General features: G+C 40.7%; 1 protein-coding gene across 2 annotated transcripts in view; it reads left to right on the top strand.

Annotated features, from left to right (window-relative positions):
- LOC124789898 (WD repeat-containing protein 91-like) overlaps positions 1 to 15,920 on the top strand; it is a 216,886-nt gene that overhangs the window by 192,564 nt on the left and 8,402 nt on the right. For both annotated transcript variants that reach the window (XM_047257417.1, XM_047257416.1), the window contains one exon: positions 7,086 to 7,253. In XM_047257417.1, coding sequence (XP_047113373.1) covers positions 7,086 to 7,253 — 168 coding nt within the window. The remainder of the gene's footprint in view (positions 1 to 7,085; positions 7,254 to 15,920) is intronic.

Here is a 15,920-nt window from a genome sequence, read left to right as displayed (position 1 = left end):
CTCCTCTGATTGCAAAAATAATCTGTTGGCACCCACCTACATAGGGAGGAATGATCATTATGATAAAATAAGAGAAATCAAATTTAAGTGCTCATTTTTCTCACGAGCCGTTCGAGAGTGGAACAGTAGAGAGACAGCCTGAAGGTGGTTCATTGAACCCTCTTCCAGCCACTTTATTGTGAATAGCAGAGTAATCATGTAGACGTGGATGTAGACTCTATTTTTCCAAGTAATCTCCATCCTGTTCTATGGCCTTCCTCGTGCATGAAACAAGGGCGTGTATGTCCTGTCATTACCAATCCTTGTCCTGGTGGTGGAGCCAGTGCTTCATTGTGTGAATTGCCTTCTCATTGTCCTCAAAATGTCTTCTCGAGTTGTAATGCGTCTGTCCTTTCAAATGTCAACATCGGCGTGCTTCAACATGTCAGGTGTGACATTTGTGGATGGTCTCCCTGACTGCTGCAAATCATGGAGCTCTGCTGAACCACCTTCTGATGACCTCATCCTCCACGCCCAGCGACTAACTGTGCTTTTGTTGACAGCAGATGTGCCATAGACTTTGCACCAATGTTTGTGAATATTCCTCACAGTTTCATTCTCTGCAGTGAGAAATTCAATGACGGCATGTTGCTTGTAAACTACATCACCTACAGATGGCATTTTGCAACTATCCTGCAGCTACGCCATCTGTCGGATATGACAGAAACTTGGCCAGCTCACTCAGGAGGCTTCAAATAATACATATGTAACATTTCAAATCTGTATCATTGTTTTCGGATGAGAAAATAAAATGTGATGCATTACTTTCGGGGAACCCTCGTATAATGAAATTTTGGATAGCACCTTATGTAACCAAAAAGACTGCAAAAGTATCTAATAGAAATCATTCACACCTGGAGACTGAATGAAAACCTTCACATGCACAACTTAACCATCAGAGATGTATTATTTGGGTGTCTCACATTGAGTGAAACCACTCAAACACGGACAGAGTGAAAAAATTCATATATTTGATGAACTGAAAAAGCAGTTGATTGGCCAACTGCTTGTTGGAATCAGTCTGTTGCCCTATTGCTGTATTGCGGTTTGCGTTTGAATTCCAGAAGCATACATTCATAGAAGAGCCAACCAATATATTGCTTCCTTCTATGGATATGTTGGGAAAATGTAAAAAGGTAAAATAAGAGAGGTTCAAGCTCACGTTGAGGCTTACCGACAATTTTCTTCCTATGGAGCACTCGCAGGTGAAACGAGAAAGTAAGGAAGTGACAGTAGTACAGAAAGTAACCTCTGTCACACACCATAAAGTGGTCACAGAATATAATTATAGGTGTACATATAGTTTCTGAAAAACAACATAGGAAAGCATCATCTGCCAGTTAAAAACTATACCAAAGGCCATCTAGCTTCATTTCTGAAGTTTTTAAATTTAACTTTTCTATTATTAATTGAATGTACATGTTCTGAGGGTATTTCACCTGTCAGAGTTCAAGAAGAATCTAAGAATTCCAATTCCAGAGAAAGCAAGTGTTGACAGATGTGAAAATTACCAAATTGTCAGTTTGCAAAATATTAACACGAATTCTTTACAGAAGAACAAAAAAACTGGTAGAAGCCGACCTCGGGGAAGATCAGTTTGGATTCTGTAGAAATTTTGGAACACATGAGGCAATACTGACCCTACAACTTATCTTAGAAGACAGATTAAGGAAAGGCAAATCTACTTGTAGCATTTGGAGACTTAGAGAAAGCTTTTGACAATGTTGACTGGAATACTCTCTTTCAAATTCTGAGTGGATGATAAATAGCTTAGACAGGAGGAGAATAGAAGCTTTCGAAATGTGGTGCTACAGAAGAATGCTGAAGATAAGGTGGGTAGACCACATAACTAATGAGGAGGTATTGAACAGAAATGGGGAGAAGAGAAGTTTGTGGCACAACTTGACTAGAAGAAGGGATCGGTTGGTAGGACATGTCCTGGCGCATCAAGGGATCACAAATTTAATATTGGAGGGAAATTTGAAGCATAAAAATTGCAGAGGGAGACCAACAGATGAATACACTAAGCATATTCAGAAGGATGAAGGTTGCAGTAGTTATTTGAAGATGAAGAGACTTGCACAGGATAGAGTAGCATGGAGAGCTGCATCAAACCACTCTCTGGACTGAAGACAACAATAACAACAAAAACAACATACATGTTCTGCAAATCTCTGGAATATGATTAACAGGAAGTGTGATTGTTAATTTTCTTTAGTGTCAAAATCAAGAATGGTGCATAGGAAAGTGGCCTGCTTGATTACCGCTGTAGAAGCTGTAATTAATCATATATTATTTTAAAATTTCTTGTCAAAATCAGTTCCTGGAATTTTGAAACTAGGTCTTTGTGAGGTAGTTGCAGCCTTGCTAACAAATCAGATCTGCCCACAATTCTATGTCAGTCTCCTGTAAGACAACCTATGTCATTTGTCTTTACATACTGTTCTTTCATCCTTATATGGATCATATAAGCAGCTCAAAAACATTTTGCACCATTATCTTATCTTACATAGTTTGTGCTTTTTAATTTTAAACTTCTTTCTCAATACTTAACAATATTACTCACCATATGTTAAGTCAGAGCCAAACAAAACAAAAAGACTGCTGTACATTTAAGCATTCAGCCACAAGACCTCCTTCTGAAGTAGGAAACAAACACACATTCACTCAAGCACTACTCACACTCACATGACCACTCTCTCTGGCTGCTGTGGCAAGACTAATTTTATTTGTTATACCATCCTGGACTTTCCATTGTTTGGTCTTTCTCATTATCTTTCGACCACAGAGAATTAGTACATGCAGCCACATGTGATATGGAGGTAAATGTAAACTTGCATTTACAGTGTAGATCATGGGTGTGTGTTTCACCTCCAACCATGACTGTAACAATACAGCTTGTAAAATAAGGAAAAGGTAACCATTCATCTATATCGAAGTGATGTGCATGGTTGCCTTTCCTTTATTTTATGTATTGCCTCATCCAGGAATTTTCATTATTGTTATACAGTAGAACTTGTGCGCACTGTTCAGTCTAATGCTTACGCAGAGAGTGTGCACTGTCACCTTATGACAAAAATGGTTATGAGCATGGAAAATTCCCTACTAAATTAGTGCACACCACAGAGACACCATTCAAAAATTTAACTGCTGTGACAGAAAATACAGAAGATCTGAGTCATAGTCACCATCCACAGTCAATAACACTAGTTGATCACTACATACGAGGGTTGGAACTTAAATAGTGGCAACTATTTATTCACAACCAATAGAAAAGAGTTATATGTATGCACCAGTTACTGTCCTTCAGAGTAGTCACCAGCATTGTGTAGAACACATTGCCAGCAATGTGGAAGGCATAGTATACCATTAGCAGAGCCTGTTCTGTTGATGGTGCGAATGGAGCAGTCTACTGCCTGTCGAATCTCTGGAACAGCTCTGAAGTGAATGACACAAAGTGGTTCCTTCATCTTCGAAATCAAATCAAAGTCACAAGGACTTAAGTCTGGGGAGTATGGTGGATGGTACAGTACTTCCCAGTCCCATCGACCGAACAGAGCAGCCAAAGCTTACGCTGTATACACCTGCGCAATGTCATGCAAAATGATGGGTGGGTTGCGCAGAAAGTGTTGCCGCTTCTTTAGCAAAGCTGGTCGCAGGTGATGCTCCAAAAACAAACAGTAATACAACTTAAGTCCTTGTGACTTTGATTTGCTTCCAAAGATGAAGAAGCCACTTTGTGGCATTCGCTTCAGAACTGTTCCAGAGATTCAACAGGCAGTAAACCACTCCATTCGCACCATCAACAGAACCGGCTCTGCTAACAGCATACTACACCTTCCACATCACCGGGAGTTGTTTCTACACAATGCTGGTGACTACTTTGAAGGACAGCAACAGGTGCAAACATGTAACTCTTTTGTATCGGTTGTGAAAAAATAGTTGCCACTATTTAAGTTCCAATCCTCATAGAAATTACAGTTTGTAGGTACTATGAGGAGAATGCAACAAAACTGTTTCACTTCCTTTTCAGAAGCAACTGAGATGTTGTGTTAGCCCAAACAGTGCACAAACATGTCCATGTGATCTGTTTGATCTCTACTCTAGACACCCATTACAAACAACAGTACATGCCATGCCCCCCTCCCCTCTTACACTGTTACACAGAAAGAAGGTGGGCAATGGAACCCCTGGAATCCAACCTGGCAAAATGCCCTGAGGGCCCATTGGAATCACTATCTGATTCTGTACAGAACCAGTAAGTGAGTTACACTTTCTTGTAATGAAATGAAATGATTGTATGACATTTATTCGCCAGGATATCCCCTCGGGGTTCGGCTGCCGTATCGCAAGTCTTTTCAATTGACGCCACTTTGGCGACTTGCGTGTCAATGATGATGGAGCAATACGTACCACTGATCTGTTGTACAAAACACTGTACCCATTAGTTAGAAGGAAGCACAGATCACACCTGTCTACAAGAAAAGTAGCAGAAATGACAGAGAAAACAAGCGTCCGAGATCTCCATTCCAGGTCAATGTTAGAAACCTGTTGCAGAATTTTATAACGTATTCTGAGCTAAACTATAGTGTGATATATCAAACAGGATGACCTCTGAAAACATTGCTTGTGTGAAACCTGACTCAAACTTTTCTGACATGACATCTCAACAGCCGTGAATTGAGGCAATCAGGTAGATATAGTATTTCTTGGCTTCCAAAGAGGAAGTATGATTGCATGGTGTGTCAAATAAAATTTGTGTAAAAAATGTATTAATCAGCTACTTTGACAAAATCCTAAAACTATGCCCTGCAGTGAGATCCATTCTGCCCGATATTTTGCCCACCACACCTAGAACAGCTTTTCATGCTTCTCCCACTCCCTCCCATATGCTCCTTGTGCACCCATTTCCCTACCCTATGGCTCCTACCCCTGTGACTGTCCCCACTGCAAGACTTGCCCTATGCACCTTCCTACAACCACCTACACCAACTCTATAACTGTCAAACATACACTATCAAAGGGAAAGCCACCTGTGAAGTGACACTTACCCTGTACCAGCTGTTCTGTAAACACTGTTCAGCATTTTACTCAGCATGACTACCACAAAGTTATCAGTTACTATGAATGAACATAGACAGAGGCTCTACACTGGTAATGCAGAGCATGCTCTACAACATGACAGTCATGACCTTGGTCTATTTGGATTCTTCCCCCAGGCACTAACTCCTCAGAACACCATAGATGGGAGCTGGCATTACAACATGTCTTTGGTTCTCACCACCCATCTGGTCTTAATGTATGTTGATAACTTTGCTCTCAGCATTCCTTTCTTAGTAACTATTCTTTCCTCACCCCCTAGTTTTCTTTATCTTTTAATTTTCTTATCTTTCTATTCCACCACCCACCCCCCTCCTACCACCTTTACCACATACAATGCACTTTGCTTTCCACTCTTATTAACTCTTTGATGATTTGTCAGTAATCTCTGTCTTGCTTATTACCCTACCTTCCACCTCTAAGCTCTCATATGTCACATTGAGATGCAGATGCAGACGAGCACAATGAAAAGACTGTTACACAATGAACTTTCAGCCAAAGCCTTCTCCATAAAGAAGGAAAACACACTTGCATTCACACAAGCAAGCATACCTCACACACACACACACACACACACACACACACACACACATTACCACTATCTCCAGAAGCTCTGGCTTGTTGTGCCTGCTGCAACTCAGTGTGTCATCCTTATGGTGAGTAGCAATCTATTGTTTTCATAATATTGATGATATTCCAAACTGAACTTTCCATTGGTTGATTAAACCCAGTATGATGATATTTTTAGATCAAAATTGGTAAATAGTTACAAAAATTGCAGTGTGGACTGTTTTTAATAAATATGTCATTCAAAAATAGTGACTGGTTTTTGTTTTTACATATTTATTTCTAAGATTTTTGCATATGGGTCATCAGCATGGGACTGCCCCATGGGGTATACAATTGTACACATAGAAATGGACTGTGATATTGCATAGGTTAGAAAGGTGATGAAATTTCTCTTTGGTTAATAAGGGTAGCATTTGGAGTAGAATGTCCCTCAACTCAGTGCATGGCTAGAGGTAGTGGGAGCATAGGGGAAGAATGTAATTGAGTTTTTCAAGGCTTAGGTAATAGGAAGAGTACACGTCAGTGACAGTGGATTTGTTGATATGATGGTCATGACACACAGTGCCAAATGCATTGAATAGAAGCCAAGGCTTTAAGCAAAGGACTTTTTGATCTGGAAGACCTGATATTGGTCAAACTGATGGTACTGTCAGTTGACATAGTTTTTATAGGAAGCCATAAGGGTGTGGGAGATCAACAAGGAAGGTAGCTCATTAAAGTGAGAAAGCCCAAGTGAAGCTAATTTGGAAGCAGTGTTGAAGTTACAGAAGAAAGAGCACATAATGAGGATGGTATTAATTAATGTAAAACAGGTAAGATGCTTTAAGTTTTTAATTATATAGAAATGCTTTTTCTAGGTAGCGCATAAAATAAACAGGTTGTCATAGAAAGGTTCCAAGCACTTGCAGTTTGTGGATTTGTTTGTAAGTTTGTCCTTCTTTGAAAAAATAAGTAAGGGCCAAAAACATTAGGAATGTGATGGTGGATTTGGTTTCAGGAGAATGCTGGGAAAGATAATGTACTATGGCTGCAAGGCTAAGTGCATAGGTGGTATTGGTGTACAGTATGAAGTAAGGAGTCTGGTGCCAATCAGCAGTTAAAAAATGACTATGGGGAGACAATGGAAGAAATTATAATGTCTTGGATGTTGGAAGGGAGGCTATAGGAAACTGGTTGGAAATGATGATCATTGAAAGAAAAGGCTTCTTCTGCAGGACCACCAGAAACAGCTTTGAAGACATAATCATTAATCACAGTTTGATGTGAAAGATGGGTTAACTGTGGAGAGTAGGATGAATGGCAAAGTGCTGCAAGTAGTATACATTTTGTGTAATGTAATTTTACTTCAGTTATTAAAGATTACATATCGCTTTCAGCTTTCACAGCGGAGTCTTAATCAAAGGGGTCAGGTTCTTTGGGAAGCTACATTACCAGAATTATTCAATATGGATGCTATGACAAAACCACATGGGCAGTTGTTCACATGGGATCCTTCTGGCACCTATGTCTTACTGTGTGGAAATGCAGGTGGTGTTATATGTCAAGTAAGTTATTGTGTTACATGTCAAGTAAGTTATTTTCCATTTGGAAATTCTTTTTGCCTTTTTTGGAAATTAATCTATTATCTATTTATTTATTTAGTGTATGGAATTTAAGTACATTTCAGTATTGGATCATGTTATTCTACATTACACGACATTACATATATTCACAGACAAACATCTAGTCCTTGTGTATATTTAATGGATTTTTAGGATGCCATGAGGAATTCTTCAAAGTCCGCACTTAACACTGTGGCACTGCATTCATGTCTGATGTGTTGGATGATCTGCTTAGGCTCGCTGCAGTCACATGGTGGCAAAGACAGCAGTCCCCGTTTGAAGAGTGAGTCAGCACATCTTCCACACCCAGATCTTAGTCGGTTCAGAGTTGACCAGATCTTGCGGGGCTGATCAAACCCAGGGACTGCCTCAGTAATACAAGGCATTAGGTGGCAAGTTGTTGGGGCATTTTGGAGCCATTCTCTTCTCCAACAGTTGATGTCAGCCCCAGTGAGGCTGTTGAGAGCAAGGGGAGGATGTCTTGAACAAAGCCTCTTGGTACTCAGATTGAGTATATCGATGTGTACCGGTAGTTCAGGGTTTGCTTCAATCTTATTGTATTCCCTGACCAAGGCTGCTTCTCGTCATATTTTTGGGGGTGGTATATGACTCAGTACAGGTAGCCATATGGTAGGTATGGACCTAACAGTTCCTGAAATAATGCGCATGTTGTTGTTAAGTTCAACATCGATTTTGTTCACATGGCTACTGTTCAGCCATACTGGTGCACAGTACTGTGGCGCAGAGTATACCAGGCTCATTGCAGTCATCCTCAGATTTGTTGTGTTGATCCCCAGGTGGACCCACAGAGTTTATGTATGAGGTTGTTTCTTGTTCTCACCTTGGCAGCTGCTTTTGTAAAGTGTGATTTAAATGACAAGGTTCTGTCAAACATGACCCCTAGGTACCTTGGCTCCTTGTTGTGGTTGAGGTATGTGTCATTAAAAGTATACTTCCAGAGCAGTGTCAGCTTCTCTGTTATTGAGATGGACTTCTGTCTTCATGGCATTAGGCCTAAGCCTCCATTTACAGAAGTATGCTGCCAGGGCTGACATATCAGATGTCAGGGTTTCTTCCACTGAATCAAAATCGGTGTGCGTTGTTGCAATGGCCCAGTCATCAGCATAGCTAAATTTCCTACAAGCTGTTTCTGGCATGTCAGCAATGTATAGGCTGTAAAGCAGTGGGGCTAATACTGAGCCTTGAGGTAAGCCATTTTGAAGGAATTTCTAGCTACTGACTTTGTTTCCCATGATGACCTGGAATCCTCTGTTACCAATCATGTTACCAATAAGCTTTGTCATTTTTTAACAGGGAATTATTTTCATCAGTTTATAGAGGAGGCCTTGTCTCCAGACGGTATCATAGGCTGCTGCCAAGTCAATGAAGGCCACAGATGTTTTTAAATTCCTTTTGGAATCCCACTTCAGTATGTGTTGTAAGGGCCAGGACTTGGTCTGCACAGCTTCGGTTGGGACGAAAGCGGGCTTGTCCTACTGGGATGGCCGTGAGTATTATCCGTCTGACCGATCCTGTTAAGTAGTACTCATTACAGAAGTTTGAGCACCATGCTGAGCAGTGCTGTGGGCCGGTAGTTTTGCATAAGATTTCCCGGTTTACCCGACTGGAGGCCGGCGATTATCTTGGCATGTTTAAGTTCTTGTGGTATGATTCCTGTCTGCAGTAGTGATGTGAAGAACTTTGCTAACCATATTTTTGTATATTTAGCGGAATTGATAAGAAACTGTGAGAGGATGTCATCTGAGCTGGGGGCTTTACTCAGTTTTGTGTCCTTTATTGCTGCCGAGATCTGTTCGGGAGTGATGTCGCGTGAATATTTAGTGTCAACACTGGCTGTTGCTTTTAGCTTTCTAAGTTCATGCGTAGTGTTGTCTCTCGGTGATTTATCCCTTTAGATGTTTTAACAATGTGCAAAGCAATTTTGTTAGGTGTCGTGGGGTTTTCTTTTTGAGTAATACGACTGGCTCCCCCTAGTTTTCAAAGCAGGGACCGTGCTTTTCGGCTGGATACTTTAAAGTACTGTTCTGCACAGTGTTGCCCACATACGGCACGAGTACCTGTGGCAGGAGCACTGCCAGTACTACTAGTACACTAGCAAGCCTTTAATAAGTTTGATATTAAACAATGTTCCATCGATTCTAGCAGTGGTGGGAACCACACATTCATAATTCGTAGCACAGAGCAAATAGTAAACAGTTGTCACGACCGGAGTCCACTACGTAAGTTCATGTGACTGGCCAGCAATATTGGCAATGCTCCTGCCACAGGCAATCGTGCTGTATGTGAGCAACACTGTGCAGGACAATATGTCTATATCTTCCATTTGCAAGTCTGGCAGGGTTGCTGAATCCCTGCCTCTCCGAATGTGCCCAGTCGGTGTGGGGAGAAGTGTGCAGCAGGAGCGACCAGGAGGAGGGCAGTTTCGTGACAGAAGGCATTTATGAGACACCTGAGTCCTCTGGTGATCACTGTGCTCTGTTCTGAGTGTCACGCATAGCCCCAGAGACTTCTAGGAACAGGGGCCCCCCTGCCGGATGCGGTGGGTCTGCCGATTTTGACTATTATCGAAGCTAGCTCGACATTCGTGGGCAGACCCCTCGGCTCGCAGGAAGGATGCACCGGATAGCCATCCTCTGTGACTCGGAAGTAGAGAGTACCGTGACATGGTTTGCAACAGTGGATTTGCGTATGAGATAGGCCACCGATCAGGTTGCCGCAACCGGAGTTTGTCGTAGTGCCGACACGGCATCTCGGGTGTTACAGCCACCGACACTGCCTGGTGCCCCTGCAGTTCCACCACAGACCCCCAGACCCACCCTGGATTCTGCTCAAATTTAGATTTCCTTAGTGGGGCACATACACAGAACAGTGTGACTGTGCCTGCTGGAGCTCCACAGTGCCTCAAACATTGATGGGCATGGGCCTGCAAGAAGATAGGAAACAGTTAAATGCTAAAGCTGATTTTAACAGACAATGGGTTTCTAACATTTGCATATTGAGAGTGTATACAAACCATTCTGCTTGCCCTTTTGAGGCTGCACAGAAAGGTATTGTGGTAAGGTATTTAATACCATTATGGATTGAAAAACCTTTTGAAATGAGTTGCTCTGTGTTGAGAACCATTATCAGTCAGTAGCACCCTCTGTTGAGAAGATCCATATCAAGGCTCCCACTGTAAAAGTCATTGTCTGCTGGATGCAGATGACATGCAGGAAGTGGGAGGGGGAGGAGTCCACAATGACCACCCACGTGAATCCCAAGAAAAGGCCTGTGAAGGCAGCTTGTGCTCTGTACCTCGGGTTTGTCACCACAGGCCACAGAGAGAACAACTGAGATGAGGTCAGCTCGTGTGCCTGCGAAGCAGCACATTATCGAACCGCCTGTGCAACCTTTTCATCCGTAAAATGCCAGTAGATGTAGTAGCGTGTGAGTTGCTTGTCCTGGAAATTACCCAGTGGGATCAGTGCAGGATTTTGAGCACATGATGTTTCAGGGGGAATGACACCACCATCCCATACCATTCATCACGTGTCATTAGGATCACCATACCACGCTAAATGTGAAGTTGGTGCCACTGATGATAAAACAGCAAAGGTCAGCTGGTTCTTCATCTGAAAGCTTCAGAGGATGGTGCAACTGGACATATTGCAGGATTCATTGAAGTAGCAGGACATACCTACCTGCAGTTGCAACATCTAGGGAATTCTGAGAGAACTCACCTAGCGATTGCTTCAGTTGGCTGTCTAATTCGGGGTTAAGGTAAAACAGTCCATCTGCGTTAGAATGATGAGGGGTACTGTGATAGTGAATGGAGTACTAAAAATTTGACAGAGAATCCATTTATGAAGGCAACATCCTGTATGCTCCTCAAATTTTGCCTTAGGTCCAAAAGGTGTTGAGCAGTTTATTGTCAGTAATTAGATTAAATTTGTGACCACACAACAAATGTGTAATTTATGGACACTGTAAATGATGGCCAACAATTCCATTGACATAAATGCAACTGATGCCTTCATACTGTCCTCTAACTTAAGAGAGTGAATGGGCATAATGCCGTGTGGGGATGCATCTGTTGCCAACACCGACAGCAAGTGGGGCTGGTAAATCACAAGGCAGGATGCTAATTATGGGGTAGATTTTAACTCCTAAAAAGCCCAGTGGCATACTTTGGATAGTTGAAAAGTGGCTCCCTATTTATGGAGACAATTTAACAGGTGGAATGTGGAGGCTGCCTGACCAACAAATTGTACATAATAATTCACATTTCTACTAATGGATGACAGACTATCATGAGAGAAGCCGCAACTGTACAATTTTTTTAAAAATGTTTATTAAAACATCCTCAGTTACAATTGGTCACATTTGATAACTAGTTTTGATCACATTTAATGATCTTCAGGTCAGATTAACCAATATTTATGAGAAGTCAAAATTCTTTAAAAAGAACACAGTCATAAGCTGTAACATAAAAGAAACAGCACTACAGTATACATGTGCTTCTTCCATTTGCACTTTACTGGGCAGGGTGGTGCAGTAGTTAGCACAATGGACAATGGTTCAAACCCACATTCAGCCATCCTGATTTACGTTTTCCGTGATGTCCCTAAATCGCTTCAGGCAGATGCCGGGATGGTTCCTCTGAAAGGAATCTGATTTCCCTCCACATTCTTTCTTAAATTGAGATTGTGCTCTGTCTCTGATGATCTCATTGTCGATGGGGTGTAAACACTAATCTAGTCCTCCTCCATATTTGTCTTGGTTATGGACAGCAGTGACTCCAATTTTATGACCTTTATTTTGAGCTGCTTTATTTCTGCAGTGCAGTTTTTCTGTACAGCCCTCTGCTTCCTGTTATGATGGTAAGACTCCATTCATGTAAGAGGCATGCCTTTACTGGCATAATATTTTAGTACCTCAAGTAAAATTTTATTGTCTACACAACATTGGCAAGGACACACAATATACTAACTGTACAATTTTTGTTTATCTCTGCCAGGATTTGTGATATCATATAGTGCTTTCTCCACAGAGAATCCTCTGCAAAAGCCTAAGTAAGAGGTCATTACCATGTCACACAATGAAACTGGTGATGTGGTTTATCTCAATTTTATAGGTGGATATAATTCTTGCGTATTTAAGATTGTCAGGAAATGTGGCTTGTGTAATTGACTGGTTTCAAACAAGATTTTAATACCTTCACATTTGGTCTTTTCATAGCACTTAATCATGTTTATAATTAGACATTTCAATTGCTTTTAGTGAAGGAATAATGGAAAATAATATTTAGAATTTTATTATAGAAAGGTGTAGAATTAGCTGCCTATGTTGTGGAAAATAGTACCCAAATTAAATCAGGCCAATATTTTTAAGCAACTGAAATTTATTTAATTCTCAAATATCACATTAATTATCAAAATATGAATGTCAGTATAACTAATGAAACCTGAAAGTAGAAAATGTTTGCTTATACTGTTTTTGGAAGTGTGATAAACACAAAACATGGAACGACATGGAGGGAAAAGGTACAATCAACACAACATCATCAGATCTCTGTATATATTCTGTTAGCATTACTAACACAGATGGTACTGCATATTACACCTTGTCATGTTAAGTGTTGTTTCCTTTTTGTGGAGGTATGAGATCAGGAAAATGTCTTCCTATGAAATGAAGATATGTTGTGCATTTCATATATGACTAGCTTACAAATAACATCAATTGCAATCAATAATCACTTGCATTCGCTTGTCTGTACTGTAGTGTTGTTGTTGTTGTTGTTGCTGTGTTGGTGGTGTTTGGTGGTGGTGAGGCTTGTTTTTCACCAGAATATATGAACCCTACAATAGTTTTTGGTTTTAGTAAACCTTAAATATTGTTTTGTCACATCACTTTTTTCACCATTTCTTCGGCGGAGAGTAATGTGACAGGCACTGGTCTGTGAGACACCCTCTAGTCATAGCATCATCATGATCAAAAACTCCTCGCTGTTTCCTCTTTCTCTTTTGACATTATTGCAGAATTTCAGCATTGCATGTGCAACTGAATAGTACAGTTTTCCCCTTATTCTTCCAGTTCATAACCATAACTGTACCTTGCTGTTCCTGGTGGACTGTTTACAGTGTGCAACCTGAGAACTCCATACAAGTCTGTCTGAGTGCTAAAATATCTGCTTGCTATGAAAATTGTAATTTGTTTGAGGATCTCCTTTATTCAAAAATGTTTGATAGTGGGATGACAACTTGTGAAAATATAGGAGGCCTTTGCCGTTGTTCCCTGCTTCTCTGGTTTGGAACATGATTCCTGTTTCTGTGGATGCATTTTATTGTGTTGTTGTGGGTCAGCCTGATTTTTCAGGGTCTGTAGGAGGTGAGACATGAAAGTACTACTGCACTTACACTTAGATGTTACAGTTATGGTCACCCAACCTGCTTTGTTTGTTGCTTATATGTTTCAGTTGTTGACCAAGATTCTTAGCTACTTTGCTTCTCAATCTTATATTAGAACTTCCGTTAGTGGAGTAGATATGATTGACTGAAAAAATGTCATGTTACTCAAGTCTTTATATATGCCATCAGTAATATTAGACAGGGTTTCATTGTTTCCTTCAGCCATAATGTCCTTTAAATCCTATCTATGAAGAGAAAAGACAAGAAACCCTTAGAAACTTATCTGCACACTGTTTTGACACTAAACCATCACTATACTGCCTAGTGCCATTTGTATTTAGGCCAGCTACATTTACCATAGTCATTTAGAAAAAAGACTGCTACATTGATTAAAATAACTCTTGTTTCCTTAGTTATTTTAAATACTTGCTATTTCTCTCCTGTTGTGGTGCCATGTTCTCCTTGAAATCTGCTATTCCATGCTAATTCAGTTACTACTGGCCAGCAGACATTTGGATGCAATAACCATTTTCGAAATAGTGTTTTCTGATGTACATTCTTCATTATAGGCACACAGGGAGGTTCAGCATCTTGCAGTTCAATACCAGTAGGTAGCATTTAAGAGCCGTGAACTTTCAAAAACTCTCACAGTCATCTTGAGGAATTGAGATGCCTCCTTCTCTGCCTCTCCTTTGTATTAGGGAAGAAACTGTTCATCTGCCACACTGTCTAAGCATCATTGCAACATTTTCATTTCTGCCTTATTCTCTACTTGATGCTATTCTCCTCTCTTCAGCAAGTATATTGTTTAGTTTAGTTATTTGCATATACCATGGATCATAACTGCAGGTGCTCATTATGATTTAAAACACATCAGTTTCACAATTATAATACACGTTTCCAGTGAAAAATATGGCAACATACTGATTATTTACATTATTGTCTTAGCTTCCTTTCTTCAAATGCACATTTCATTACTCGCCCATGTTCCCATCAAACACTTGTTACATCTTCTCTACCAGTTTTTTCATGGCACAATGGTTGATCTGGTTAAGTAAAACATATATTGACTAATTTTTTGTATGGCAGGGAGCATTTTGACCAGTTGAACAGTGTTGCGTTGAGGGGCTAGTTAATCATAGCTATCCTGTTGATGGAGAACTATGATGATATCACCTTAGACATGGCACCACATCAAAGCTGACCATAATATCACCTTCCAGTGGTGTTAACAATGAGCCATAAGTGCATCTTTGTGTGTATAACTAAATGCCTTTGGCAGGTCATGAAACATGGCTGGTCTTGGAAAAGATTCTTAATAACTCTCTCTCTCTCTCTCTCTCTCTCTCTCTCTCTCTCTTTCTCTCTCTCTCTCTCTCTCTCTCTCTTTCTTTCTCTCTCTCTCTTCTCCATTATTCTTGATGTTTGTTCATATGAACAGGGTGACCCAAAAGTCTGTTAACATTTGAAAATGCACTAATACACAGAATAATGTAGGTATAGAGGTAAAATTTCACGTACATGTCTGAAAAGACATGAGGTGTTACGGAAATCAAAAGCAAGTGCAAAATCTGGCCAAGAAATGGCATTGGATAGCAACACATCAATGATGCCACATGGGAATCATGCACAAAAGTAGCTGCAGTGATAGAGAGAGTCATATGCAGTAGCAACTACGGCATGTTGCCAAGGGTTGTTTAGATGATTGGCCTCATAGTGAACAACCAGGCATAAGTGCTACTGCTGTTCAGACAGTTCAGGAAGAAATAGAGACTTCAGCAGATTCATCTCTGCATGGTGAAGTCAGCACTCATGAAGTAACATGTTGCACTGGGGTTAGATGCACTTCTGTTAAGAGAGCATTAAGGTGTGCCCACCAATGCTATATGTACAAAATCTGGCGTCAGCATGAGCTGGTAGTCTTCGATTTTGTGATGCACAGAGCATTTTCAGTGTGGTCAGTTCAAAAAATGGGGGAAGATGACAATTGGTTGTCTAACATGTGCACTGATAATGCCCATTTCACATTCCAAGAGACTGTCAACACCCACAACTGCAGAATTTGGGCTACTGGAAATCCTAGAACTGTAGTGGAAATCTCTTTGCATGACAAGATAGTCACTGTGTGATGTGGATTTATCACATCCGTCGTGATTGGACCTGTTTTGTTCGAGGAAATATGGGGTGCTGCTTTTAAAATAGT

The sequence above is a fragment of the Schistocerca piceifrons genome, chromosome 3 (assembly GCF_021461385.2).
Source record: "Schistocerca piceifrons isolate TAMUIC-IGC-003096 chromosome 3, iqSchPice1.1, whole genome shotgun sequence".
Taxonomy (NCBI): domain Eukaryota; kingdom Metazoa; phylum Arthropoda; class Insecta; order Orthoptera; family Acrididae; genus Schistocerca; species Schistocerca piceifrons.
This window is presented reverse-complemented; position numbering and strand designations above follow the sequence as displayed.